Here is a 26,095-nt window from a genome sequence, read left to right as displayed (position 1 = left end):
AATTTTTAAAACTTACTGAAGCAAATCATTTTAATAATTATATAACTACTTGTGGCAATTGATAGATTCAGAGATAAATCCAAGCAAGAGCAAAGAGGACTTAAGAGAATTAAAATAGTACTTGTAATTCTGACGTTTTGCCTGACTCTGGTGTTTCAGCTGGTCTTAGAGCTCCTCCTACTGGCCAGTTCCATGATCAGAGTATATCCTTCAAAACTGTGCTTTGAGACCCCAGTGTAGTCCAGTTGGTTAAAGTTCATAATACTTTCAGAGTTTGGTAAGAGTTTAAATATGAGTTTATTTTATATGGTGGTATTTTCAGAGCTCAATCAATATTCCTGTTCCTGTTAATTGTTTACATACTGGCTGTTTATCTGTATAAGGGGGGGAAATTCCATAAAATTTTATCATTTATATGTCCTAAAGTAAGCCAAAATTATCATTCTTTACTAGCTCCAATTGGTGTTGTGGACCAAAGTCTTATGAAGGATTTTCCTGTCTCTGCTGGGGAGATTTCAGCATATGGCCCTGGAGTTGTCAGCATTGCCATGGTACAAGATGGGGACGGCAGGAGGGAAGTGAGAAGCCCAACTAAAGCCCCACATTTGCAACTCATTGAAGGAAAGGTATGGTATATTAGTACAGTCTGTGGTTTTAAACGTTCACATAGACTAGAGACTATCTGTTGCATTTTCTGTTTTAGAAACCAAATGTTTAAAATTAGTCATTGTATGTTCTCTGTTGATAAAACTTCCCAACTTTCAAATATTTGTAGGCTCTTTCTGGCTTGGACTGTGGTCTCTAACCTTTTTTTTTTTTTTGATTGTTGTTCAAAGCAAAATATTTCCATGTAAATTATATTAATGCAAGTAAGTAATTTACTGACCTTTTTGTCTGTCTTCATAATATCTATATGAAAGATAAATTCCCAAATTATAAAAGCTATGATGATTTGAAATTTATATTTGGTTTGTTACAAGTGAATTTTAAAGTGTAGCTTGTGTCTTGATTATTTTAATTATGTTGACTTGAATTTTCTACATGAACAAAAGTGTTCTTTATGAAAATTTTTTTCATTAATAATCTATAACTGATGAAGAAATTCTTAGGCAACGGGTAATTGTTTTGTGAATAGTGAGTAGAAGATGGTGTGTTGCTGTTGGCTTTATTTTATGCATACACCATAGTGAACGGAGAAATAACCTATACTGTGTTCTCAAATTTGTCACTGTTAACTTATTATTATGCCAGTAAAATCACTTGAATATTGATTTGAAGAGTCTTTGAGTTCTTCAGATCTCCTTTCCATATCTGCACCAAAAAAAAAAAAAAAGAAATCATCCTATGGATTTATAATGTTTTCTGAATTTTAACTTTGAAAATTTTAAAGACATGCAACATGAATTTATACAGAACCTGCTAAATAAAATAGCTGCCAGTGCCTCAGGAATTCCTGTACCGATAGCCTCTAATGTTCAGCATGGAGGAGGTCTCAGGGACCATGTGGGCCCTGTCTTGTGCCACAAGGACAAATGCTTCATGTAGCAGGTGACATTAAATTATTTGCATTCCGTGGTTAAAGAATTTGTGACTATCATATTGAAAACTTACTTGGTCGAAAATTATTTAGACATAATAGAAATCATGTCCAACAAAGGTATCCTTCAACTGCTGAGAAGTTGTCAGAGTCATATTTTTATAATTATGCTAATAAGGCACCCAGGAGAGTGAAAACAGAAGAGCTCAGCATTTCAGAAAATCTCTGTTCCATTTTGCCTAGTTTGACACATCTAGTTTTTTTTTTCAAGTTCTTCTAAGTTTCAAAGGAAATCTCGCTTGGCTTCAGCAAATGACTGGGTATGCTGGCATTTTTGCTAATGCTTTGAATGTCTGTCCGCTACCAGGTTTAAAAGTAAATAATGCTGTTTGAATTTCATAGGATCTATTTGCAATCAGTTGGAAAATAATAATTAAATCAGATACCTATAAATTTTATGTGATAAAAGTAGTCTAGTCTTTCCTCTTGAAAAATGGATCATGTATTTCATTTTTTTTTTTAACAATACTGTGTTAATATGATCCTGACTTTAGAGCGAAAGTTTTCACTAACCTACCCATTTCTTCTTTTGTCCTCTTTCTCTTGCATTGTTTTGCCTTTGCTTGTATCCGTTGTGTAATTTCACGTTCAACCATGGGTTTGCTCTTGAGAGTAGACTGTTGCCATGTACCCACCTTCACCACTCATCCACCGTGTTTCATCATTTTCCCCAAACCTACTGCCAGTCCCTGAAATGGACTTGCTTTCAGACATTTCAGAGGAAGACCCCTTTGGGGAGGCTGACCAGATCACCCTAGACAGCTTAGAGCTCCTTTCCACAGGTGAAACATCAGAGCAGGGGGACCCTGAAGTTGCCACACCTGATTTGGTCTTGGATCCTACTGTAGTCACTCCCCAACCTGACTGTCCTTCTCCCATCCATGAGAAGACTCTTAAAGTGGCTGACCATGATGATTCTGAGTGTGGTTACTTCTCCTTCAGTTTCTACAAATGTTTCTCCTCTGGCTTCCCCTCCCTTCTTGATGAAGATGGGTATCTTGCTTTCCCCAGCCTCCCCAAGGTCTGGGTCTCCTTCCTCCCCGCTGGTGTTCAGCACTATGTCCCCATCACTTCCCCGTCATTCATTCCTTCCCTTATCCTCATCTTTGGGCTACTTCTCTCTGCTTCTCAGTCGGTTCCTTTTTCTCTCACCTTCTCCCTTCCTCTGGCTCTGTCCCTCTGCTATTTGGAGGCCAAAGCCACCTCCTTTAATGTTGCTTCTAACTGTGACTTGAATGACAAAACAGAGGAAGAGGAAGCTGTTGCTGGTACTCCTACATAAGCTTGAATTTGTGGAGTCAACAAACCTATCCTTTATCTTCAACTTTTCCTAATATAGAGTGTAAACATGTGCATAAAGTTCATTGATTATCCTTGACATAGTATTATCTGCACATTTTCAAACATACTACGTTTTCATGCATGAGAAATAGGTGTAGACACTTCTCCTCCATTGATATCTGTTGACCAGGTCCACACATTCCTAGTTGAGAGCAAAATTACAGGGTTATTTTATAAATATCTAGATCATACTAGATTTTTAACAAAAGGTGTGGGGGTGGAGGGAAACCTGTGTTGCCCTTAACAATCCATACTGGGTCTCTCCATTTTACAGACAGGTATTAACGTTGTTCATTTAGGATGGAAACTTTTTGTTTTGATATAGAATAGAACTTAGGATGATGCAGTGGACATTAACTGTAATTGATGTATTAATAGAACTCCTTAGTATTGTTATTTCTCTTTTTAGAAATCCAAACTCATCCTTTACTCCTGACATTTGTTAGTCTAATCTCAGAAACTCCTTGTCTCCCTATTATTGTAGCATTTGGGGACCAGATGAGTTTTAACCAATGTTTTTTCCCAACCCTACATTATGTAATTATATAAAAAAGTGACTTCAGGTATTTCATAAGGAAGAACTGTTATCTTTAACAAATGTGTGTGAAAAATGAAACATGGCTTTTTGAAAATTTAGATTATGTAACACTAGGATTGTGCCTCTTCGTGCTCTTTTATTTAAAATTAGGTGTCTGGTTTGAGAATTTTTACCCCTATATAAGCCAATTTTTTTTTCAAGTTTACTATCTCTGCACTACTAAGTCAGTGTTAACATGTGCAGTAGGTTTTTGATTGTCTTGCTACATGTGGCCTGGCGATTTAGTGTCTCATTCTGTGGGTCCCATCAATACCTAGAGTAAATCACAAAATTTAAAGCAAACCTAAAGAAAAATGTGAAGATAATACAATGAGTATGCATTGTAGGAGAAATCACAGTTGTTAAAAAGTTTACCTGAGGAATACCAAAGATCAACATTTTAGAGATTTAAGTGTTGACCAAGGAATTGGAAGATGGTTCTTAACAGATTATTGAATGGCTGTGTCTCATTTTTCACTTCTGATAAAAAGACACTGAGCTACCTGCTTAACTTCTCAAAAATACTATGAATGATTTTTAAAAAGTAAGCATTTTGAACTCTCAGATTTGACAGTGTCATCCCAGTAAAGAAGGAAAGGAATATATGTTACGAATTAACACGTAAAGCTTAAAATGGATATCAGAACCAAGATTTTTCGTTCTCACTTTTCTTTTCCTTGAGTTAAAATTCAGTCCGTATTTATGTTAGTTTTAAACTTCCAAATTCATTTTTTGGGTCATTAGATATTGAGAAATGTCCAACTATGAAAAACTGTTCTTGTTTAAAGAATTTTGTGAAAGAAAAGTGGCTGTATTTCAAAGATTATTTTTAAATACCCACCATTTTGATATGAAAGTAGCTGAATAAACCAGCTTTCTTCCCAAGGAAAGAAATCCATATTAAAAACTGAATACTATGGTGAACATTTGTTCCCTGGTATAAAGCTAAAGACAAATATTATGCCTTACCACATCACTAGTTGATTTAGACATTTCAAATTAGAACAGATCGAATTATGCCGTTTTTGCACTCTCATATTTTCATTCATGAGCAAAAAAGTATTCAAAAGTGGAGCACAATCTAGGGACTGAGAAAGAGTGAAGCTTCCCTCCTCCATTTCACCTTTGCAAAGGATCATTTCCGTCATTCGTACAACACTGTAGGTGAAGAAAGAACAAACTGGCTTAATATTCTGCATCTTCTGAGGGCCAAACAATAAAGGTTGGTAATGCTAGCTCACCATTCAAGTTCAAATACAGCTTCTTTGCACGCATGGTGGAGTTTCTGCTAATACTCCCCTTCTTTCTGGCCATCTGCGGTGTGACTTTCAGGTGAAGATGGAAGAAGAGGAAACACAGCTGAAGGAGGTGGCTGTTTTTCCCCACTAAAGTTCTATACTCCTGGCTGCTGCCTGCCATTATTATTGTTGGGGGAGGATGCACTTTAAGGGTTTATTTGTGAGTTGTGTTTGCTGTGGCTTTTAAGTTTTTAAGATTTTTAAAATTTTTTTTTTTTTTAATGTCTTAGACTATCAAACTCTGGGTCATTTCTGGTGCTTGCTGATTGATACACTTATGTTTATTTGCCTTTTCCCCCTGTGTGTGATTTAATTTCACAGAAAAATTCCTTGAGAGTAGAAGGGGATAATATTTATGTCAGACATAGCAATTTAATGTTGGAGGTTTGTATAATCTAAGAAAACAACTCTGTCCTAATGGCTGCCCGGCTGCTGTGGACGGGAGGTCACGCACGCACAAGCTGGCTGGCAATTTTCCTCAAGCACAGTGCATGGAATGCATGAGGGGACTCAACTCGGGAGTGCATGTTACCAGCCTGACTGTGTTCTTTTAAAGTGGCTTAGGTAGGAATATGTCTACTAGAAGTTCTCAAAGTGACAAGTGGGAAAATAAAAAGTTCTGTTTTGTCAAATGAATAAAGTTTTTGTTCAGTAATCTTGAAGTCGTTGTACAAGTAAAACTATTCTCTAATGGGTTATCTCAAGGGCATAGAATCTGAAGTAACATGAGCCCATCCTTAATATATTAACCAGAACAGATATTTGTTTGTTGATCTGGCATTAAATCATTTGAATCTTGATCTGTGCCCACTTTTTTTTTCCCTAAAACTCCATGTGAGTAGGCATGTGGTCCACTTCTGTTTGAGAGTATGCTAGCTAATTAAAGGAATTTTATTGATTAGAAAGAAAGAACGAGCAAGAGAGAAAGAAAGGATAAAAAGAAAAGAAAGCCCAACCAATTAGGAATGTAAAATACGTTTCCCATGTCACGTGAGAACATTTTTTCCTTCTTATTTTAGGGTAGTATGTGGCCATGTATTTGATGGAGAACTACAGCTCTCAGTAATCTGACTAATCTGGTTGCTTTTGGTAGCTTTGATAACTGATGGAAATGTATTTTTGCCTAATTTACTAAAATGCTATAAAGTGTATTAAATAACATGGCTTTGAACAAATGTAAGAAATGTGCCTGATCTCAAGCCACAGTCATTTTTCCATGCCATGCAAAGATTTTTAGATTTTCATGAGTTTTTGCAAATGGCTATAGGAGCTCGTAGATGAGCAACTATGCTTGTGCATGAATGTGGAATATCTAATTTTATCAGATGCATGACCTGTCCTTTGAGAGTGGGAAGAAAGCTATAATCCATAGGTGTCCCCATGATTTTTGAAATATAAGAAAACATTTAAAATTCAGTTAAACCACTTCTTGAACACTAATTACCTTTTATTCCCGCACATACTATTTATTAGAGCTAGTCTAAAAAAAAATCCCACAAACACCATTTATTGGGGCCCATGAAAATTGACCTGGTAGTTTTTATTGCATGTTTGTCTGTGTAAGGGTCATTTGGTATATGGGGTGGCTGGGCCCCACTTTTGTGCTTGGCCAAGTACATGAGACCAGTGCATGATTCATGTATTTCATAAAGAGGCCAAACAGAAGCAGCCACTGGAAGCAGTAATTTTCATTCCTTAAGGATTATAAACCACCATTGGAATTTCCTGTGAAAAAAGTCAACCCTTGGTTTTTCCATTTTTTGGGGTTTATCCTGGTTTGACTTCTCCTTTAGGCTAACTGTGCTTCTGAGTCCACCTTTCTCTGTTTTGTACTTGATTTAGTATGTTCACAGAATGCAATTTTACTAGTAACCCTAATCAGGTAAATTTGCTAGAACAAAGTCATGGGCTGAGTTTTATATCCAAGTATTAGAAAGAAGCGTTGTTAGCTTATTTTGATGATCAGTTCCATGGCTTCCCTCTAATAATATAAATAATTATTCCTTTAAAAATTCCAAATAGTGAAGGAATTAGAATCTTTTAAAATATAAATCATAAACATTTACACATTAAGACTTTATTTTCAAATTTTGATGAACTCATTAAGGTTATTCATAGGTGATAATATGGCTTTTGAGACTTGGCATTTTTCTTGCTTTACTATGTTTTTTAATCATAAGATTGCTTTGTCTTATTTTTTGGTTTTATTTTCTATTTTTGTCCTACTGGGTTTTTTCTTTTTGGATTTTCCCCCCTTTGTTACGTTACGTATTGCTAGGACCTGGATAAGGCCCAGGAGGACATACTGAAACATCAGGCTAGCATTAGTGAACTCAAGCGCAATTTTATGGAATCCACACCTGAGCCGCGCCCTAATGAATGGGAAAAACGACGTATCACACCTCTGTCCCTACAGACACAAGGGGTATGTCACTAGCTATTTGTTGGCTATATGTCTCACTGCAGCTGTTCAGTAAAAGTCAAGTTTGTTAATCTCCTATGTTAATTCTCAGGAAGTTAAAAAATGTTCCCATTTAATTTTTTTTGTGCGTAATTGCTAACAATTTTTTAAATACTAAGTATTTATTAACAATGTAATACTTATTGGCCTAGTGCTTAGGTAGATTGTATGTTTCAAAATACTTTTGAAATAGTTTCAGAATAATTTCACTATTTTACTCAGGTAAATTGGTGGTAATGAATTGTTTGTTATATAGGGCATTTTAGAAGCTAACATTATATTGTATTTGCTTTTTAGTTGCTGACTTCTAAAATAAGGATGTTTACTTAATAATTAAATCATTAATAATTAAGGGCATGTAGACCATATTTAGAGTGGCTTAAGGTAATTACTGAGGATAATGAGTTAAACTTAGCTTTAAAGACTGATGAGTCCTGTTGAAAACTGGGAAAATGTTATATTTAATACAACATAGTATTGAAACTTCCTAGTAATGAAATGAAGAATAGGGGTTTTAAAACATTTCAATCATACCATTTCTCCACACTCATTCTTTTCCTTGCCATGGTTTACTTCTCTTCACCACTAATATAAGTACGTATTGCCTTTAGAATATATTCTCAAAATATTTCTCTATTCATTCTTATCTACATCTATTCCTCTGCGATGCTTCCAAATCCCTCCTGTTATTGACCAAGAACTTACTTGGGCTCATTTATCATGCTTGAGGAGACAGTGTTCATACTATATTTAATCTGCAGTTTCAAAACTTGTATAAAGATAACATTATCCTACAGTTTCATCTTTCCCTTTTCAGCATCTTGTCTGACTTGAATGTTGCCAAATTATAGACATTTGATTTAGATATTCTAGTGCTATTTTGATTCACCTTTCCTTAAAAAGCAAAGCCGTTAGTTGCTTTAAATTTCTAAGTTTGTGCCATTGAAAGGAAAATTGGTCTTGAAGAACAGATGAGCAGAAATCATTGCTGAACTGAAAAACACAACTTTCAAAAATATAGAGATTTAAAATACCATGCATGGTCTTGTGATGTTGGATACGACTTAAATTCTTATTTTCAGATTTTTCTGAAGATAATCATGTCAATTTCAGCAGTCTGTTTTAGAGTGGTGTGTTCTTTGGAGAAACAGTGTGATGACATGCCAAAGTTTTGGCCTTCTGTTACGTGCCATTGCATCTGGTTTGTTCCACTGACCTACACAGTTGTTTTGTGTTTGTGCTGCTGTAGGTGTAATATATGTGTCTTATTTGTTGATTATGTCTATTATTTAAAACAATAGAGAAAAGGAGACCATCTTTTCAAGGATATTTTATCCATGAAGGAGAAGTACCTGATGGGAGCAACATGGACAGTTGAAGAAAAAGCTCAGGAGGCGGACAAGGTGTTCACCTTGCATCCTTGGATCTGTTCTTGCTTTTTTCCCTTTTCCTTTTATTTCCAACCACAGCTATAAGATACATTTATTTTTTCTTATGTGTCAAACTAAAAATATTTTGGAAATAATTTTTTGAGCTTTTAAAAAGTTAAATCCCCACATACAGAAGCATAGGATCACTGGGTGAGAAATACCATATTGCAGAAGCACTTTACTTGAAAATTCAAAATTTGAAATGCACAAACATCACCCAGTTTAGGTGATAAATCATCCCTAATTTGATGTATGTGGCTGACAGTCGGGAAACTCTGATTTCATGTGAAAATGCACTGTTTGTACAACACTTACGCACGCTGTGATGTTAACACTTTATATGTGCTTTAGGTTACTAGTTTACTAACATGGAAACCTTTTGAATTTGCGTTTTTAAGATTTTTGATGGGGAAAAAGATTTTGGTGCACTATAGCAGCCCCTCATATCTCTCTTTGTGTTCTTGCATATATGAAATATCTGACGTTAGTGAGGAAGTTAGCTTTCCATTGCTTTTGTATCTTCATTCTTCTCTTTCTACTGATTTTGCTTAGCCAGCTGGTCAGTCTACTGTTTGCTGGGACTGGAAAGCGTGGAGTCTAGTGGAGACAGACAGCAGGCATGTAAATTACTAATTAGAAAATTGGGGGTACTAAGAAGTCAGTGTTAAGAAAGTGAGATACATGTTGTTTTGGGGGGAGGGGGATTGGGAAGGCTGCTTTACCATTGTGGTCAGGAGGAGATGGCATTGGAATTGCAACCTTAATGCTGACAAGGAGGTGCACACGTGAAAATTTGTCAGCGTGCAAGAAAGGGCAAATACGATAGCCCCGACACAGGAACTAGTTTAAGGAACTGAAAGACCAAATGACCAGGGTTTAGTGAACAAGGGGAAGCATGAAGGAAGGAAAGGTCAAAGAGGTTAGACCCCAGATCAGATCAGGGTCTTAAAGACTGTATTAACAGTTAGGAATTGTATTGTAGGAGTGATGGGGAAGCGTTGGAGAGTTTTAAGGTGAGTAGTGACATAATCCATATGTGTCTGACAGAAATTCCTCTGGCACCGAATGAGGAATGAATTACAGAGGGGGTGAATGAGAGCAGAGATCAGTAATGAGGAAAAAGTGTTTCCCTTCCACAAAGTAGATTTTGTTAATCAGTGGAGAGTATTTGTCAGAGCACACCATGGGGTAGAAGGAGGCAAAATAAATGGATTCCCTAAACTGGAATTGGAGGTCTAGTTGAGATGAAATATTTCCAGAACACTGCAAATGAGAAGGATAATATCAAAGCTAAACCAAGTGACATATTTCTGTACTTTAAAGTTTAGCCTGAAATCCAAAGCCAATTAGACTCTATGTGTATAATGAGGACTTTACTATCATATGCTTTGAAATATGTATTTTTAAATATCCTCCAGAAGCAAGCTGAGTGGCATCATTTGATCAAATTAAGGTGATGATGTGCTTGGACTTTTTGCAGTAGGAAACTTTGGAATTTGGGTGGAGATGTTTAAAATTATTTTTCTGGATCTCATGTTTTAGGAATATACAAGATGTCTTGTCATAGAAGGAATATACAAATGTCATAGAAGTTATAATAAAGTGATGTGTGAAATTTAAATCTGGAAAAGCTCCTAAATGGTTTATCTGCACTCGAAGTTACTATTTCTTTTTCTGTTCCTTTCCTCTCCAACACATGCAGGAAAATATATACTTATTTGACATACATATGGATTGTTCTAACTACTATCATCCATTGATCCACTCACCCAACAAACATTTACACTGTATCTTTTTTTCTTCAGGTACTATACTATCACTAGTTGAAAGTATGTGAGCAGTTGAGTCTACAAAATGCCTTCTCAGTTTCTTTGTTGTATCTTCATTTTGGTTTGATTTTGTGGAGTTTATCACATATCTTTGAATTGTAATCCTTATTGAAAGTAAAATTAAAAATTATGCATAAGTGTATAATTTGTCCAAATTTCCATAATAGGGTTTTATAGATTTTTTTAAAAAGCAGTAATGGTTTCTTGTTTAAAAAAATAAATATATGGGACTTTCAAAATGTCTTTAGTTTGCATTTGAACTATTTTGAGAGTAGAGCAGAAAATTGGAAACCAAGTCATTTAGTCTTTAATGGGTAAATAACTATTGTATATCCCCTTATGTATTGTGAGAATTATGACAATTTAAACTTGCATAAAATATTCTCTGATGAGTCTAATAGAGATTACATAGATTATAGTTTTAAGGTACTTTTGAAGGTATTTTATTGAATAATTAAATGCATAGCACTTATTTAACCTCCCCAATTATCTCTTCCTGGGAGGGACACCCTTTCCACCCACCCTACCCCTAGGGATGGTGTAATTATGGGCATGGCAATTAAGCCGAATTAGTCCAGAAGCTTTTTCTCCCCTGAATATTGCAAGTGCTACCTCCCTCACCCTCACCTCACTGTCCCTACTCTTCACCCCTCTAGGCTCACCATCTGAAAGGGCATCTCAGAATGTCATTTATTTTTCTTTAAGATCTCTGAATAGTGAAGTTAATTCGGAATTATTCTTGCACACTTCTGACATGGGGGTGGAGGTGGTTCATGGTGACTGTTTACTATTGGCATTTCAGGTTTCTGAGGACAGTCCCCAGATTTCCCCTCAGACAAGTCAGGAACCATTCTATGAGGTCCAGAAATGTGAAGGTTAAATTTGCCTTAATAGTTTTTCAGGGACAGATGATTTTTACATGCTCATTGAGTTTGCAGCTCTGAGTTTGTCTTCCTATTTTGATTTTTTTTTTTTTTTTTTTTTACCTGTTTCTTTTTGTCCCCCAGAGAGGACTATTTATTTATCCCATGGCATCTTTAGCATGTCTGAGGAAATTACTGCGGGTTGCTGTTGGAATGTTTGTTGTGCAGAGAGTTAAAGTGGTGTGGAGAAGGGAAGAGAGATCTTAGGAGCTGAAGTGGTGAGACAAAGCCTTACACAAAATGTGGACTATTAAGTGGGCCTCAGAGAGGTGGGAAAATGGGAAAGGCCCAGAGTGCAGGGGGAGGGACATTGGAGGCAGGAAGGGTAGGAGTGCCCAAGCTCTAACACAGGAGTAAGCATTTCAAGTCTAGGGGCCCCTGGAGAGGCGTTCTGTGCAGAAAGAGGCCAAGCAGCTACCTCAGGAATATACGAAATAGTGTTTGGGTAGGTGGGTTGTGCTCAGTTTGTAGTAAAGCTTCAGTGATAAGCCAAGGCACTTTCACCAGTGTCTGTTAGGTTACAGCTACAAAGATTCTCAAGCTGGGTGGAAAACACGTTCAGGCAAACCTCCACAACAGCCTGCTGCGGAATCTTTCAGAATCCTCATCTTTCTTCCGTTGTATGCTGTTCTGTTATTCTTTCTTGTGTAACCTTTCCTTCCTTTCAATAGGTCACTGCTGTCTGTCCTGACTTATTGTTAATTCTTTGCTTTTCCTTTTCTGACCTCTCTAGAGCCTAGAAGAGGAGATAACATCCATTTTGTTTAGTGAAAAGGGCTTTTCTGGTAGCGTGAAAGCCTCCTTCACTTCAGCCACCGCTTGGACAGCAGAGGGCGCTGTTGTGAACGCTAATGCACCTTCTGAAAAGCTTTCTTCCTCGCCCTTCTCACACTTGCCTGAGGTGCATTTTACTTTGTTTCCCCTGTTATTAAAAGCCACATCTGAGAGTGATTTTCATTTTTTGAATATTCAGGAACCCTTCCCTCCATTGCTTTCATTGGTGAAATTAACTCTTCCTGGGAGAAACATTCAAGAAGCAGTGAATTTGGACATGAGGAAAAGATACAGATTGGATGTATCTGCTTCTTTTGGTCAAAATAAAAAAGAAAAATCTGCCTAAATTTAGAGAATCATTTAAACCATTAAGGCCCAGGGTCTGAGTTGTTAAGCAGAGGGAGACCCTCAACCAAGTAGAAGCTAATATGCTTTGCAGTGTTAAAGTTTTCAAAACACAAATTTCAAGCATCTCTGATAGCTTGTGGATTTTAAAATACTGTTTTTATGGAAAATTTTGAAGTGCCTGCCATGAAATAATTGTTTTGAATGACCCTGAAGAATTCCCTTAACGTGAGCAAAACCTGTCCAGCCATTTGAGGTTAAGAAATAATAGTAAAAATAATTTAATCACCTATAATAATAATGAAATGTCCTTTTTGGATATGTTGTGATCACTGGGTATCTTTATTATAAGGAAGTTTATAAGTAGTTAAATGTTACCTGTTTATCAAAATAAATTGAAAGTTTTCCAGTTTTAATATCTAAAACTTCTGGGTTGTCAGTAAAACTGGAAAGATGACTCTCTTGTTCTGTAACGTGATTTACATGGTATTAATTTTGAGCGAAGCAAACATACCCCAACCATGCATTTAAGAATAATAGGGCAGATCAAAGACAGTTTGTGAGTATATGCTGATAGGTGCTGCGGAGAAGTGTGCCATTTTAGGGTCTGTGGCTCATGGTTGCCCATGCCTCTGGGACAGATGAACACACTCCCGCTATCTGTTATAGGAAACAGCTCCAGTCCAGTTAGTCTCCAGAGGGTTCAGAGGTGCAGTGCCCTTCCCCATTCAGCATGGAGACACCTTCTTGAATAAATAGGCCTACTGTCTTGATCTGAATTATTTTTAAGTTAGATCACAGGCAGTAGTACCACCCGAATGTCAAAAAGTTGGCTATGCTTTAGTTGTATCAATGTAAAGTAGCCTTTTTTATAAGTGTAAGAAAAATTTGAAGCTTTTAAAACACACTCTGTAAGAAAGTTTCTACCCTAGTTAATAATACCATAGCATAGTAATTTATGTTATTAATGTATTCAGTCAACAGGTATTTATTGAACATATAGGTGCTGTATTACTCAACTAGAAAAAATTAATTTACTCCCAAGAAGTAGATGTCTGCAGGGGTTAGGCATGAGAGTCTCAAATAATAAACTTGATTCATTTCATATTTCAAAGATGCTAGTGAAGGAGCTAAATTGAGAGAGAAAACACTCATAGCCATCATTGACATCCACCCTAATGTGCAATATCTCCTTTACTCATCTGTAGTACGAAGTGGGATGTTAATAACCATTCCTCAAGTGAACATTTTTATGTTAATAGCTATCCGAGGCCAACTATAATTTTGCAAATTAAAGCTGTTTTTTAAAAGAACCAGCAAAAAATAAAGGTTCCATCTCCTTAATGTTGTATTCATTTAGGAAGCAGAGTTCCGGACTAGGCTTTATAGTCTGATTAAAACCAAAACTATTGAATGGGTTTAAAAAGTTTTAAAATGTATCCTTTAAAATGATTAGTAAGCTTTGGTATAATTCCATTTTTTTAAAACCTTTCAACTACAGAAGTAGAGCTTACAGGTATAACTATAATAAAAGCATTTTACCTCTTTGGGATGATGTTGGCTGTTTTGTGTTTTTGTTTCTTTTTGTAAGCTTTTTGGCATTTGTCTTGATTGTCCTTTATGTGACCTTGAGCAAAGGTTTTTGTAGATGTTGATTCTTGCTGTTCTGTCTTTGCAGTGTCAGATGTTTGTTTCGGTGGTTGTTGAGGTACAACTGTATTGATTTTGTGTCCTTGGTTGCTTTTTGTTCTGCAGACACGTGCTCCCGAGTCAGAAGGGCCTTGCACTGGAGCCAGGGATGCTGTTAAGGTTCTCCCCTTTTTCCACGTTCACACCATTGCCTGACGTTTTGCATTGCCTCACGTTCTCCCCGCTTCCCTTCCAGTCAGCCATCACAATCATCTTTGTTTTTCTCCATGACATGAATCTGCCATCAGTTAATTTGGGTTTCCGTTGTTTTTATTTATTCATATATTTTTGTTTTCCTTCGTCCATTCTTTTTTGTACAGAGTTCACATGAGACTCTGAATGTAGTGGAGGAGAAGAAGCGGGCAGAGGTTGGGAAAGACGAAAGAGTAATCACAGAAGAAATGAATGGTAAAGAGATCTCACCTGGGAGTGGTCCTGGGGAGATTCGTAAGGTGGAGCCTGTGACACAAAAAGACTCCACCTCCCTGTCTTCTGAGAGCAGCAGCAGCAGTGAGAGTGAGGAGGAAGACGTGGGCGAGTACCGGCCCCACCACCATGTGACCGAGGGCACCATCAGGGAGGAGCAGGAGGAGGATGAAGAAGAGGTGGAGGAAGAGCCCGGCCGAGCAGCCAAGGTAGTAGAGAGGGAGGAAGCAGTGCCCGAAGCCAGCCCAGTCACACAAGCAGGTGCCAGTGTAATCACAGTAGAAACAGTGATCCAGGAAAACATAGGTGCCCAAAAGGTATCTGGAGAGAAGAGTGTAAATGAAGGCGGTCTTAAGCAAGACGTGGGAGAAGAAACAGAGGACGATCAACATAAAGTTAACGGAGAGGTGTCCCATGTTGACATTGATGTTTTGCCACAAATTATTTGTTGTTCAGAGGTAAATGGGAGTCCCGAGTGGGATCTAAACTCTAGGGCTATCTCTCAGGTGGGGGACTCCTGCCTTTCTTCTCCTCCTGTTCTCCCCATTCTCCTTCAGCTTTTTCAGCAAGAATCTGATTTTTATCTCTCTTGGGAGGAAGGGGGAAAGCACCGCTTTGCGGATTCTCTGCCAGCTCAGCTCAGTTCATGGTTTCTAGCTTCCTTACTGCAACTGGGTCACCTCTAGGGTAAACTTCCCTACAACCACCACATCATTTTTTCCTTCCTTTTCACGGTTAAAGTTTCTTTGCATGTTTTGGTTGTTTCCAACTGTTTTGTCTTTAGTTGCACTGCTTCCTCACACTAAATGCTTTTTTTTTGTTGTTGTTGGTTTAATTAGAAAAATGTATATGTAATGCTGAAAAATATGGTCAGTGTGAGTGTGTGTGCTCCTGTTGTCATGATTGGGTTTGATATCTAGGCTCATTCTCTTACTCTTCAACTTCAGATTTTTAGAAATGACAGCAGGACCTGATTACCATGGTGCTCTGAATGCAGTATCCGGCAGTGATGAGAACATTATTTCTTGAATGCCACAGTGGTTTCTGTTTTCAGATTCCAGGGATTACATGGTTTGGTTAAGAGCCTTTTCCTTCTTTCCAGGCAGCCAGAGGCTAGACTGTATGATAGGAGAATGCCCTTCTCTTCTCATTCTTCCAAATGTCAATTCTGGATTATTTGCAAGTTGATTATATGTTTTGTGGATTATCTACATTGGATATGAGTCTTTTCCTTTTCTTTGCAAGAAAGAACTTTTCTTGGTCACTAGGTGCAATGTCTCTCATTTGAGAGATAGGCTGAGGGAGGGTTTACTTCCATTGTAATATTCTTGATTGTCATGTTAAATGCCCACAATATAGGGATTTATCCATATTTTGCTCTTTGATGAGGTGGAAAATCTTGAAGTTACTTTGTCTTGAAATAATTAAGTGAATTTTTATTGTTGCTTTTAAACTTCCTATTTCACTTCAGAGAAGATATTTCAAGCATCTTCGAATGCTTTGGACTATTTATTATTTTCTGCATTTAATATATGGCCGTTCCTCTTTAAATAGTCACATCCATTGGGAATTTTCTGGCAAAGAAAATACTGTAGTGTTTTGGTAGTAGTATAGTCTGATGTTGTATTAAACATACATGCTCAGCAGACTACAATATTGTTAAGCCATAGAACCTCTCCTTTAATATTTTAAATTGTTCAAAGCATTAATGCAATATTAACAGAGTAATTTTAGATATAGCATTTTAACTCATGTAATACAGAAGAAACACTTTAAGTTTTAGACAAGTATAATTGAAAACGATCATACTTGAAGATATCCTTTCTGAAAATGATATGTCTGTTGGCCAATAAGGCAGAAGGCATTTTGGGGAGAAGAGTAAATCTCAGCCTCTCTAGCTGGTGTGCCAAGTAAAGGCCATGAGCCTTCACACAAGCCATGCGGTTTTTAAACTGCACTGAAAATAGAAGCGGGTCACTTCACATAGTTCATTGTAGTTTTTTTCAATTTATTAATACTTGCCCAAAGCTAAACTCACTCACTCTCACACACACACACACACACACACTCTCTCTCTCTCTCTCTCTCTCTATATATATATATAAATATAAAATATATATATATAACTGTACATTAGGCTTGACATTTAAGTAGTTTGAGATCATCATGATTTGAAGAGTAATATAGGAAGCTGTTGTGTTAGTTTATTTTTCATATGTGTATATACACATATACATATATTCAAATATGTGTATATGTATATATGTACACATGTATGTGTATATATGTGTAATATGTGTATATATCACATATATTTGAAGGAAAGTTTTTCTTTTATATCTTTTGTTTTAGATTATTTGCTTTTATTCTTTTGTGCATGAGTGTGTGTTTGGTTATGTTTCTTACAATTATTTTTGAAGGTTCCATTAAGCACTTTTACTTTATTACCTCTAGAATTTATTTTTCCCTTCCTTTTCCACCTCAGCCACCAGTGGTAAAAACAGAGATGGTAACAATTTCTGATGCCTCACAAAGGACAGAAATCTCCACCAAGGAAGTCCCCATTGTCCAAACTGAGACCAAAACCATCACATATGAGTCTCCACAGGTATAAAAGCTCTGTAGACGTGGACTGTTTCTTTCTTCCACTTAATATGTCTGTGTTTTCATTCTGTCTTCTCCTAGCTGACATGTTTCTGGCTTTATAAGTGTACTTCAACAATAACATAATTTGCTGTGTTGCTGTCTTAGATTGAGACAGAGAGCTGCAATTAAGTCGGTAACCTAGTAAATAGGAGGACCATACATACGATTATTTAGGACAGACGGTATCAATCTTGTTCCTATTATTGTAAGCCATTTCTGGCCTGATGTATCCAAGAATGTTTGTGTACAAACATTGAGAAACAAACGTTGAGAAACAGTTCATCTTACACAGTTTATTGAATCCGATGTAATTGTGGATTAGGATTTAGGCTCTTTTCCCTCTCGAATTCCATGAAAACAGATCCAATCAACTCATAGTTGCTTATGAGTAAAACACACATGCACACACACACCTGTGCTTCTCCTTAATGGGGGATTATTTTCTGAAGACTTTTGTAGTAATTTGATATGTAAACTGTGATATTATATGTCTAAATAATTATAAGATGCGTGTGTTTGATTTTAGGTTTTTACACATTGGTTTTGTAAAGATTTGAAATAAACATTAAGATGTTTAACTTTAAGAGTAACAAAAAAAGGAAAGTATTCATCATTTCAAAAAGGAACTATTTAAAAATATATACAATAAATATTTTCTCTACTGAGAAGTTGAACCTTCCATGGTAGGATTGTATCATGGTAGAGGATGGCAAATGATTGCCTTCTCAAATTATTTTTTTAAAAGGTTTAATGCGTGCATGCGTGAAACATTTCTTAAGATTATTTTAGGTATGCTATCCATATGTGTGCACAGATACCACTTAAGTACAAATAGATTTCTTGTGAATGGTTGTGGGGGGTCATTACTCGTGGGTCTACATTGTGGTAAGTACCCGAATAAAGAAATACAGGTGCATGACCCAAGTTTGAGACAGGTTTCCTCTTAACTTATGGTCAGAAAGGCTCCGTACCTTCCGGTTATTTCCTTGTGTCAGTGTCGGGAAACAGAAGGCAAATGTATTTGGTGATCTTAATATAAACTGTTAGGTTATTAATTTGCTTCATTATTTTCCCTGGTAAACTCTAGAACCTTCTGCCTCTTCCAGTATCAAAAAAAAAAAAGAAAAAAAAAACTAAGTTAAACCTATTTTACCATGTGCATGGGATTTACATATGATATGTAGAGAGACACATGCATACCTGCAATATTGAAATATATGTACCTGTATATATACTCACAACCCACAAATTATTATAGGAACAATGTAGTTTTTATCTACTAGAGACAAGTAAATAAATAACCAAATCACACAGGTTCAGTCAGTCTAGTCAGGTTGTGTTGCTTAGTTATCTGAGAAAATGTTTATCTATCTTTACCCGCCTGTGCTTAAAAGACAGTAACAAACTCAGCACTTCTTGTCACCGTGGAAATTTCTCTCCCTGGATCTTTCACTTCTTTTTGTGACCTTCTTCAAATGTCCCTCAGACAAGTTCTGCCAGGATTCCCTTGTAGCTTTCAATCCCACCCTCTCCTTCCATTCTTCCTCTTGTCTTTTCTCACAGGGTTTGCTTCTCCATGTGCATTTGGCCTTTTGTCTCTATTCTGTTTTAAATGCCAGCCATTCTCCTAGACAATAAATTAGCACTGCAAATATGCAAAGGACAGGTGGATAATATCACCTGCCAACTGCATAGAATTTAAAAGATGTGTGTTTGAAGGGTTGGGGTCTCTCTGACAATATAATGGAAGTTAAACGTTACTTTGTATTTTCCCCCCAACTATCCAAAGATTGATGGTGGGGCCGGTGATTCGGGCACATTACTGACCGCACAAACCATCACAGCTGAGTCCGTGTCGACAACGACAACCACACACATCACCAAGGTAAAGCAATCTAGGGGAATCCTATGGAGAAGATGGTACATTGTGAACAGAATCTTTTTGAATTGTTTCTCTCTTCCTATACACGCTTCCAAGTAATACACAGACAATGTCAGTGGAATAAAAATGCCTTGATTTAAAGTGTCTGAGAAATTAGGCTCCATTGATAAATGCATGTAAATCAAATTGCAATTTTGTAAAGTACAAGGGGTTAAAAATATGTTATGAATAGCTATACTTAAGACAGCTATAAGAGCAGAGATAATATAATTTATAGAAACAAAAAAATTATAAAAACAAACCTGTGCTGCTACTTTTTATTAAACCAGCCCTCCTGACTGAAGCAAGTGGATGAAGGCCATCATTCAAAAGTTTCAACAGGTGTTCAAATAATGTGAATTTTCATTTATTTAAGAGTAGTGGTATGATGATTTGGGGCATTTTTCTGGATCATTCTCTGTATGTTTAACACTGGGTAACTAGTGTGGCCCTGAATCAGGAGCTTCAGCGTCACCTGGGGACTTGTTAGAAGCGTAATACTGTGGCTCCACCTCAGAGCTGCTGAAACCCTGGGAGTGTTTAGGACGTTTCCAGGTGATTCTGATGCGTGCTTAAAGTCATCAAATTTCTAACTCCAGCCTTATTTTCCACTGTTTCCTTTTGCTTCTACTTTTCACATACGATTAATGCTTAAAGGTCTTAAATGTGTCCCTTGTGCCTTTCCCACTCCATGTTTCAACAACAATTTAAAAAAAAAGCAAAAAAACTTTGTAAATTAAAAAATGCCACATAAATGGAGGTTGCTATTGGTGCTCATTTAAAAATGTATCTAGTTATTAAAGCTACTGATAAGCCTTGCTTCTTACAGTAAAATGGCATTCACTTGTTACTGAGCGTGTACATTTATTAGAGTCTAAAGTTTGGATATGTGCATTTTCAGGACCGTGCGGTATTTGCTCATTGTCTGTTTAGAAGGTCACAGCCAAATGATCACCTCAGCCTTATGCAGGTTGCCCCAGGCTCTGTCAGCTTACACTGATTCTGTGAGGCAGTTCACCCAGGGGCTCCCTCCCCCAGGCTCCCCCCCCAGGCTCCCCCAGAGCCTTTGTTCAGCCATGCTCCATGTCCATGTGCACAGCTACATGTGGAAGCTGTACTCAAGCATTTAACAAAAATCTCCCCATCTTCCATATCTTAAATTCACGTCCTATGTTTTATTATCTCACTAAACTAAATGAACAAAATCAAATGAATTTGTGTGACCAGAATCAAGCAGTCAAAATTATTTCATCAAACAATTTCCCAAACCTAAAACATATAGCTAAATTGTTAGAATTCTTTATAACTCTACAAATACCAATGTTTCTTCTTTCTACTCTTCTTTTCAAAAATTGGCCAACTAAGAGTAAAGAAACTCAGGAAATTATGACAGACTGTCCCAATGGAACTGCTTGGGTTAAATGGTGTCAGTCCCATTAATCTGACCTGAATTTTGATAAGTTAGTTTTAGGGTTGCCTTCAGTGGAGGGATATTTGTGGATGCTATAACTTTAACAATGGGATTCTCTACTAAGCTTAAAAATAGATTACATCACATTTAGTGATTACCTAGAACATCAGTTTTCTGCCACTGTGTGTGGCATCACAAAAGTCAGCAGGTTTAGGTGGGCGCCATCTCCTTTCTCTGACTGTGTAAACATGCTTTAGTGATTGATATTTTTTCTTCTTCTCATCTATGACCTTTAGACTGTAAAAGGTGGCATATCTGAAACAAGAATTGAGAAACGCATCGTGATCACAGGAGATGCAGATATTGATCATGACCAGGTAAAGAATTTAAGTTCTAGATCTAAACATGATGGTGTTTGTTTTCTAAGCTTTGCATCTGTCATCATTGACATCCCTGTGTAAACCCTTTCTCCCAGTACCTCCTGGATGAAGTCCACCTCCTAAGCAGGGCATAGAGATAATTCACAGCCTGGATACAGCCTGTCCTTTCAGCTTTCCTACCTCTGACTCAACATAAAACTTAGATTGCTGTTTATTTTCCACTGGCTTTACATGCATTTTGGGGTCAAAATAATCTGGAGGTTTCTGGCAACCATTAGGTATTCATATGGGCCTGGTTTAAAGGCAAGTTATCAAATATTTTTTAAGTGAATGGCAGTTTAATGATAAGGGCTTCCAAAAAAATGGAAAAAGCCTCTAAGCTTGACTTAATCCTACTTTCAGGAACTTTTAAAGTATTTTTTATAGTATTGGAAAAGCTGGGCCATTTACTACCAGGTGTTTTCCTCTAATTATTTCTATTATCAGGGTGGGGGGGAGGTAATTTAAAGTCTTTTACAAAGTGAAAATTTACATTGATTCTGAAAAATTTTTAGAAAGAATCATGCTTATATTCTAATGTTAAGTTTGGCAGTGTATTCGGCTTTGAACAGGTGATGAATGGAACCGCTGGAGACTTTGAGAGCAGCTTTTTTTTTTTTTTCCTGAGTGATTTTAACTCAGACTTAAAGGAGACCAAGCTGTTTTCCTTTATAACAGCTTGAAGAAAAGGAAAAGAAATATTCAATTGGCCATCTCAGCTGGGGAGTAGGAGCTAATGGTAGTTATATAGGTTTGAATACAATATTGAGCTCAGCAAAGAGAATTTTAGAGAACAACATTTCTCATTTGAGAAAGTCTCCCTCCATGTGACCAGAGAGAAATGGATTTTCTTCATGCTTAAGAAGAAAATTACTCCCAATTTTTTTGACCTTTATAAGCATTATTTTACTTACATATTCATAATGTATTTTTTTAATTCCTTGAGAGTGGTCCTGACTCTGAATTTTGACTTAAGAGTGGCAGTTCCTAGGAGATGACTGTAGTAAACTTGCCTGCTTACCCACCAAAAACGAATACCTATGTGGAATCCACGCCTCCAGTTTCCCAGAGAGGACTTATTCTGCTGTCCACCGGGACAGTTTTGAGCTCCCCTGACCTGAAGTGATTCTTACTCTTTTTCTCTGGGACTCTTGCCCAGCAAGCATTTATTGAATTCCCACAGAGTACGAGGCAGAAGCCCACATTCTTTAGTGTGGTGGAAAGTACAAGTTGGGGTCTCTCAGCCATTATATTTTGTACCCTTTTTCCCCACCAAACCTGAGCCCTTTCAGGCCACTTTTCCAGCAGGACTGCTCTCAGGTTTTATGTGATGTGTATTCTTTTGTCTTTTGGGCTATTTTACCTGAAAACTCAAATCTAGATAATACTTCTTCTGAAAGGTAAACATTAAAAACACAACCTGAAATATAAGTACCAGAATAGCACACATTCATAACTCTTAAAAAATCATGCCACTGCAACCTTAACTGCTGTTGCTGCAAAGACATGCATCTCTTATATGATGTCATGTTTAAGCTGTTTTTAAAATTGAGGTCAGATATCCAAATGAAGAGGATAGAGATTCTTTTTCATGTTTAATTGTGAGATGGCATAAAACACTTTGAGTAAATTTGATTGTGGCTTCCAGGATGCTTGTCACCAGCAGCTCGTGATGGGTTCTCTTTCTCCTTAAAGCCTGTAAATGAGATGATGGAACTATTTAAAATTAAATGAGGGAATCCCTTTCCTGTCGAAAACCAATGTTGATCATGTACCGACCTTATTGTCATTGACACCTTTTTCATTCCTTGCCTACATTAAAAGGAATCTTAATAAGGGAAAGGAAACCTTCATCTGAGATAGTAAAAAAGAAATCTCTTTTGTGTTGGCAAATCAAAGAGGCATGCTTTTATAGAAACCTGGTTTGCAGATTCTTCACCCTGTGCTGGTCATGACTCTCTCAGCTCCCTACCAGGAAGGGATAAACCACACTGCAGTTGCTCTTCAGAGTGTATTTCTTCCTGTAATAAAATAATTTCTCAATTTGGCAGTATGATAGTTTTCTCAACAATCCTTATTGCTGTAATTAATATTTTATAGTATTTAATTTCAACTGCTGATATTAGGGAGTGAAAGGAGTTATAACAAACTGATTTCAAATGTGTTTGAAGATGATTATAGCAGTTTTTGCTTTTCCTTTTCTGCTTTTTAAAATGTGTTTTACACATGTTACCTTCTCATGGGCATCCGTCATATTTCCTCTTTAACAGTTGGCCTGGTTTATTGCAGGAAGATCTCTGTAGTGAACATGAACTCAAAGTATCCGATTATTTATCTGTAGCTGCCTTTGGCTCCCATCAGAGCTTGTCCTTGGCATTTTATGGTACGGAGTCCACAAACCAATATGCAGGATCATATTGGATCGTTCCAGTCTTCTTTCCTCTGAATACACAGAACAAAAAAAAAAAGTAAAACTTCAATCCTGTGCTTTCTGTCTTCTCCCTATTTCCATCCCATTCAGCACACCGGAAAAGCTTTTCTGACTTCCTCTGGTACCAGCTCTCGCTCCTGCTCCCACTGCACTCTCGCCCTGCAGCTGTCCACTCTCCCCACTTGACAAACACTTGTGCTACTGCTCAGATGGGAGCTGGTTCCATGCTTATTCCTCTCTTGTCCTGACACAGGTGGCTCACCAGAGTTTGGTTCCTGGTGCAAATTTAAGCACCCTCAAGTGTCTTCCAAGCTTCTGTGCAAAAAAACATTTTGGTATAAACGCAATGCCTTTTTTGTAGCCTTTTTTTTTTTTGTTTTTTTAATGGAATGAGGCTCAGGGTTCTGCTCAATAAGCTTACAGCTGACAGACACTGTCATGCAAACAAGAAATGCAGTTGTCCCCTTAGGCAGGTGACAGAGCAAAAGAAAAAATTGCACTGCCTTTTTTAAATGCGTAGTTTCCTTAGGAGATACAATATTCTCTGTCCTAGCAGAATTTCTTTAGAATTCTTTCTTAGACTTTGTTGTTCTATGGTGTTTTGTTTTTCTACTTTCTCCCCAAAACCTCTTTGAAAATAAAATGATCAACAATCAATGAAAAGCATCTTCCCTCTCTGAAAAGATAGTATCTTTCCACTTTACAAGAACACTTTTACACAGCTTACTTTCTGATATAACACAAAGAAACTCTGCTTTCTCGTTGCCCATTTCAGAGAAGAGACCATGAACCATGGCGTCAGCACCCAGGGTCCCACTCCTGTCCTGCCACTCACAGGCTGGATGTCCTGGACAAGACCCTGTTAACCTTTGTGCCCTAGGTTTTTTCAGCCATAAAATAGGGAGCTGTCCTTTAGAATCTTATCTCTGTTCTTTAGCTCTCCTGATTTTGTGTTGTTGCTACTGCTCTTTTAGTTCTTTGCCCTTGAAGTTTATAGGTATCTTTCCTGCAGTATTTTAGTTTAGCAAACATTTTAGTTCAGACAATTACTGAGAGCCTAAGAGGACAAAGATGAGCAAGGCCTGGCCTATGCCTTGGAGCTTCAGGCATTTGGGTGATAGCTAGTATCACTTGAGTGTCTAGATCAGACTCTCTGCTAGCTGCTTTACATCATTACTTCAGTTCATACAGCAAACCTTAAAATGATCTTTACAGCCTCAACATTAGTCTCAGGTTACAGGTAAGAATGCTAAGGCTCAGAGAACTGTGTTCTCCGAATCTCACAGTGAGTGTAAGCCTGGGATCAAAGCCAACATGTTTCTTCTGTATGTATCATTATTTGGAAGTGGACTGGAGGATTGGGAAATTTTGGAAAATGAGAAGCGTTCTCTGACATGAACAATGAACCCATTTCAAATCTTGCTGTTTCCTTAAATAAAGAAGTAAGAGCATTTAGGCGTGAAGTTGAGTCTGGGTTGATCAGTGTGCATGTGTTTTGCCATCCTGAGGTGGAGCCTGTTCCCTCAGTCACAGCTGTCCTTCTCCTCACCCTGGCAGGCGCTGGCTCAGGCGATCAGAGAGGCCAGAGAGCAGCACCCTGACATGTCGGTCACGAGGGTGGTCGTGCACAAAGAGACAGAGTTGGCAGAGGAAGGGGAAGACTAAAGTAAGGTAAGCAAGCTGCGTCGTCCCTACCCTTTCCTGAACCTCTGGAGGGATGTGAAAGGCAATTTTCTATCAGTGTCTCTGTTTCCTGTAGAATATTAATTTTTCAGCTATTATTATGCCCAGGTGCATTTGCTCAGGTGCATATAATTATAAACTCTGGACTGATGAGTATGTGGTGTCAATAACTATGATTTATTGAGTGGCTGCTAACAATTAACATTTATATGTTACTTTACTATTTATCACGCGCATTAGTGTAAGTTATATTAATTGATGTTCACAGACTCTTTGAGGAAAGTGCTATAACCCTAGATTTTTATTGGAGGAGGAGTAAGGAAGAGATGAGTTAAACCCTTTAAATCTAGACAATTAAGAATTGTTTATCAGAGAATGAGCCATAAAGCAAAAGATTGCTTTGACTACGTGAAAAAACATTTTAGTCAAGTTCCTGTAGCTTTATAATGAGTCTTGATGTCTGGTAGGGCATCCTTTCACCCCCAGTTGTGTTCTTTTTCTTCATTCTAGGTTCATCCTATTCCATGTAAATTTCAGAATCGGATTTCTAGGTATTAAGAGTAAACCCTGTGGTATTTTAATTGGAATTGCATCCATGCTGTTGTAGTATGGGGTGAATTGTATCTTTGTGGTATTGTCTTCTTTTCCATGAACATACAATGTCTCTCTCCACTTGTATATGTCATCTTTAATGTGTCTTTCATTAATATTATTAACTTTACTATATTAATCTTATATCTAGCAACCCGACTCTTTATGTTTTAGATACTATTTTCAATACAAGATAGATAATGGGCCTGTAAGTAGAAATCATTCAAAATTTTAGCAAAACCAAAATATCCAGTTGCCTGAATAAATATGCTGTGCTATATGTGAATGCTGATCTTTTTATTT

General features: G+C 37.2%; 1 protein-coding gene across 6 annotated transcripts in view; it reads left to right on the top strand.

Annotated features, from left to right (window-relative positions):
- EPB41L2 (erythrocyte membrane protein band 4.1-like 2) overlaps positions 1–26,095 on the top strand; it is a 217,228-nt gene that overhangs the window by 176,081 nt on the left and 15,052 nt on the right. Inside the window, exons 12-21 of one of the 6 annotated variants that reach the window (XM_012665216.1) lie at positions 454–626; positions 5,135–5,197; positions 7,092–7,238; positions 8,576–8,677; positions 14,331–14,384; positions 14,585–15,148; positions 17,176–17,298; positions 19,126–19,221; positions 20,965–21,045; positions 25,076–25,189. In XM_012665216.1, coding sequence (XP_012520670.1) covers positions 454–626; positions 5,135–5,197; positions 7,092–7,238; positions 8,576–8,677; positions 14,331–14,384; positions 14,585–15,148; positions 17,176–17,298; positions 19,126–19,221; positions 20,965–21,045; positions 25,076–25,183 — 1,511 coding nt within the window. In that variant the 3' untranslated portion in view covers positions 25,184–25,189. The remainder of the gene's footprint in view (positions 1–453; positions 627–5,134; positions 5,198–7,091; positions 7,239–8,575; positions 8,678–14,330; positions 14,385–14,584; positions 15,149–17,175; positions 17,299–19,125; positions 19,222–20,964; positions 21,046–25,075; positions 25,190–26,095) is intronic. The other 5 variants (XM_012665218.1, XM_012665217.1, XM_012665220.1 and 2 more) reach the window with 5 other exon arrangements.

Source organism: Propithecus coquereli, unplaced genomic scaffold, assembly GCF_000956105.1.
Source record: "Propithecus coquereli isolate 6110/MARCELLA unplaced genomic scaffold, Pcoq_1.0 Scaffold98, whole genome shotgun sequence".
Taxonomy (NCBI): Eukaryota; Metazoa; Chordata; class Mammalia; order Primates; family Indriidae; genus Propithecus; species Propithecus coquereli.
The sequence above is the reverse complement of the archived record's forward strand: the minus strand, read 5'-3'. Positions and strand labels throughout refer to the sequence as shown.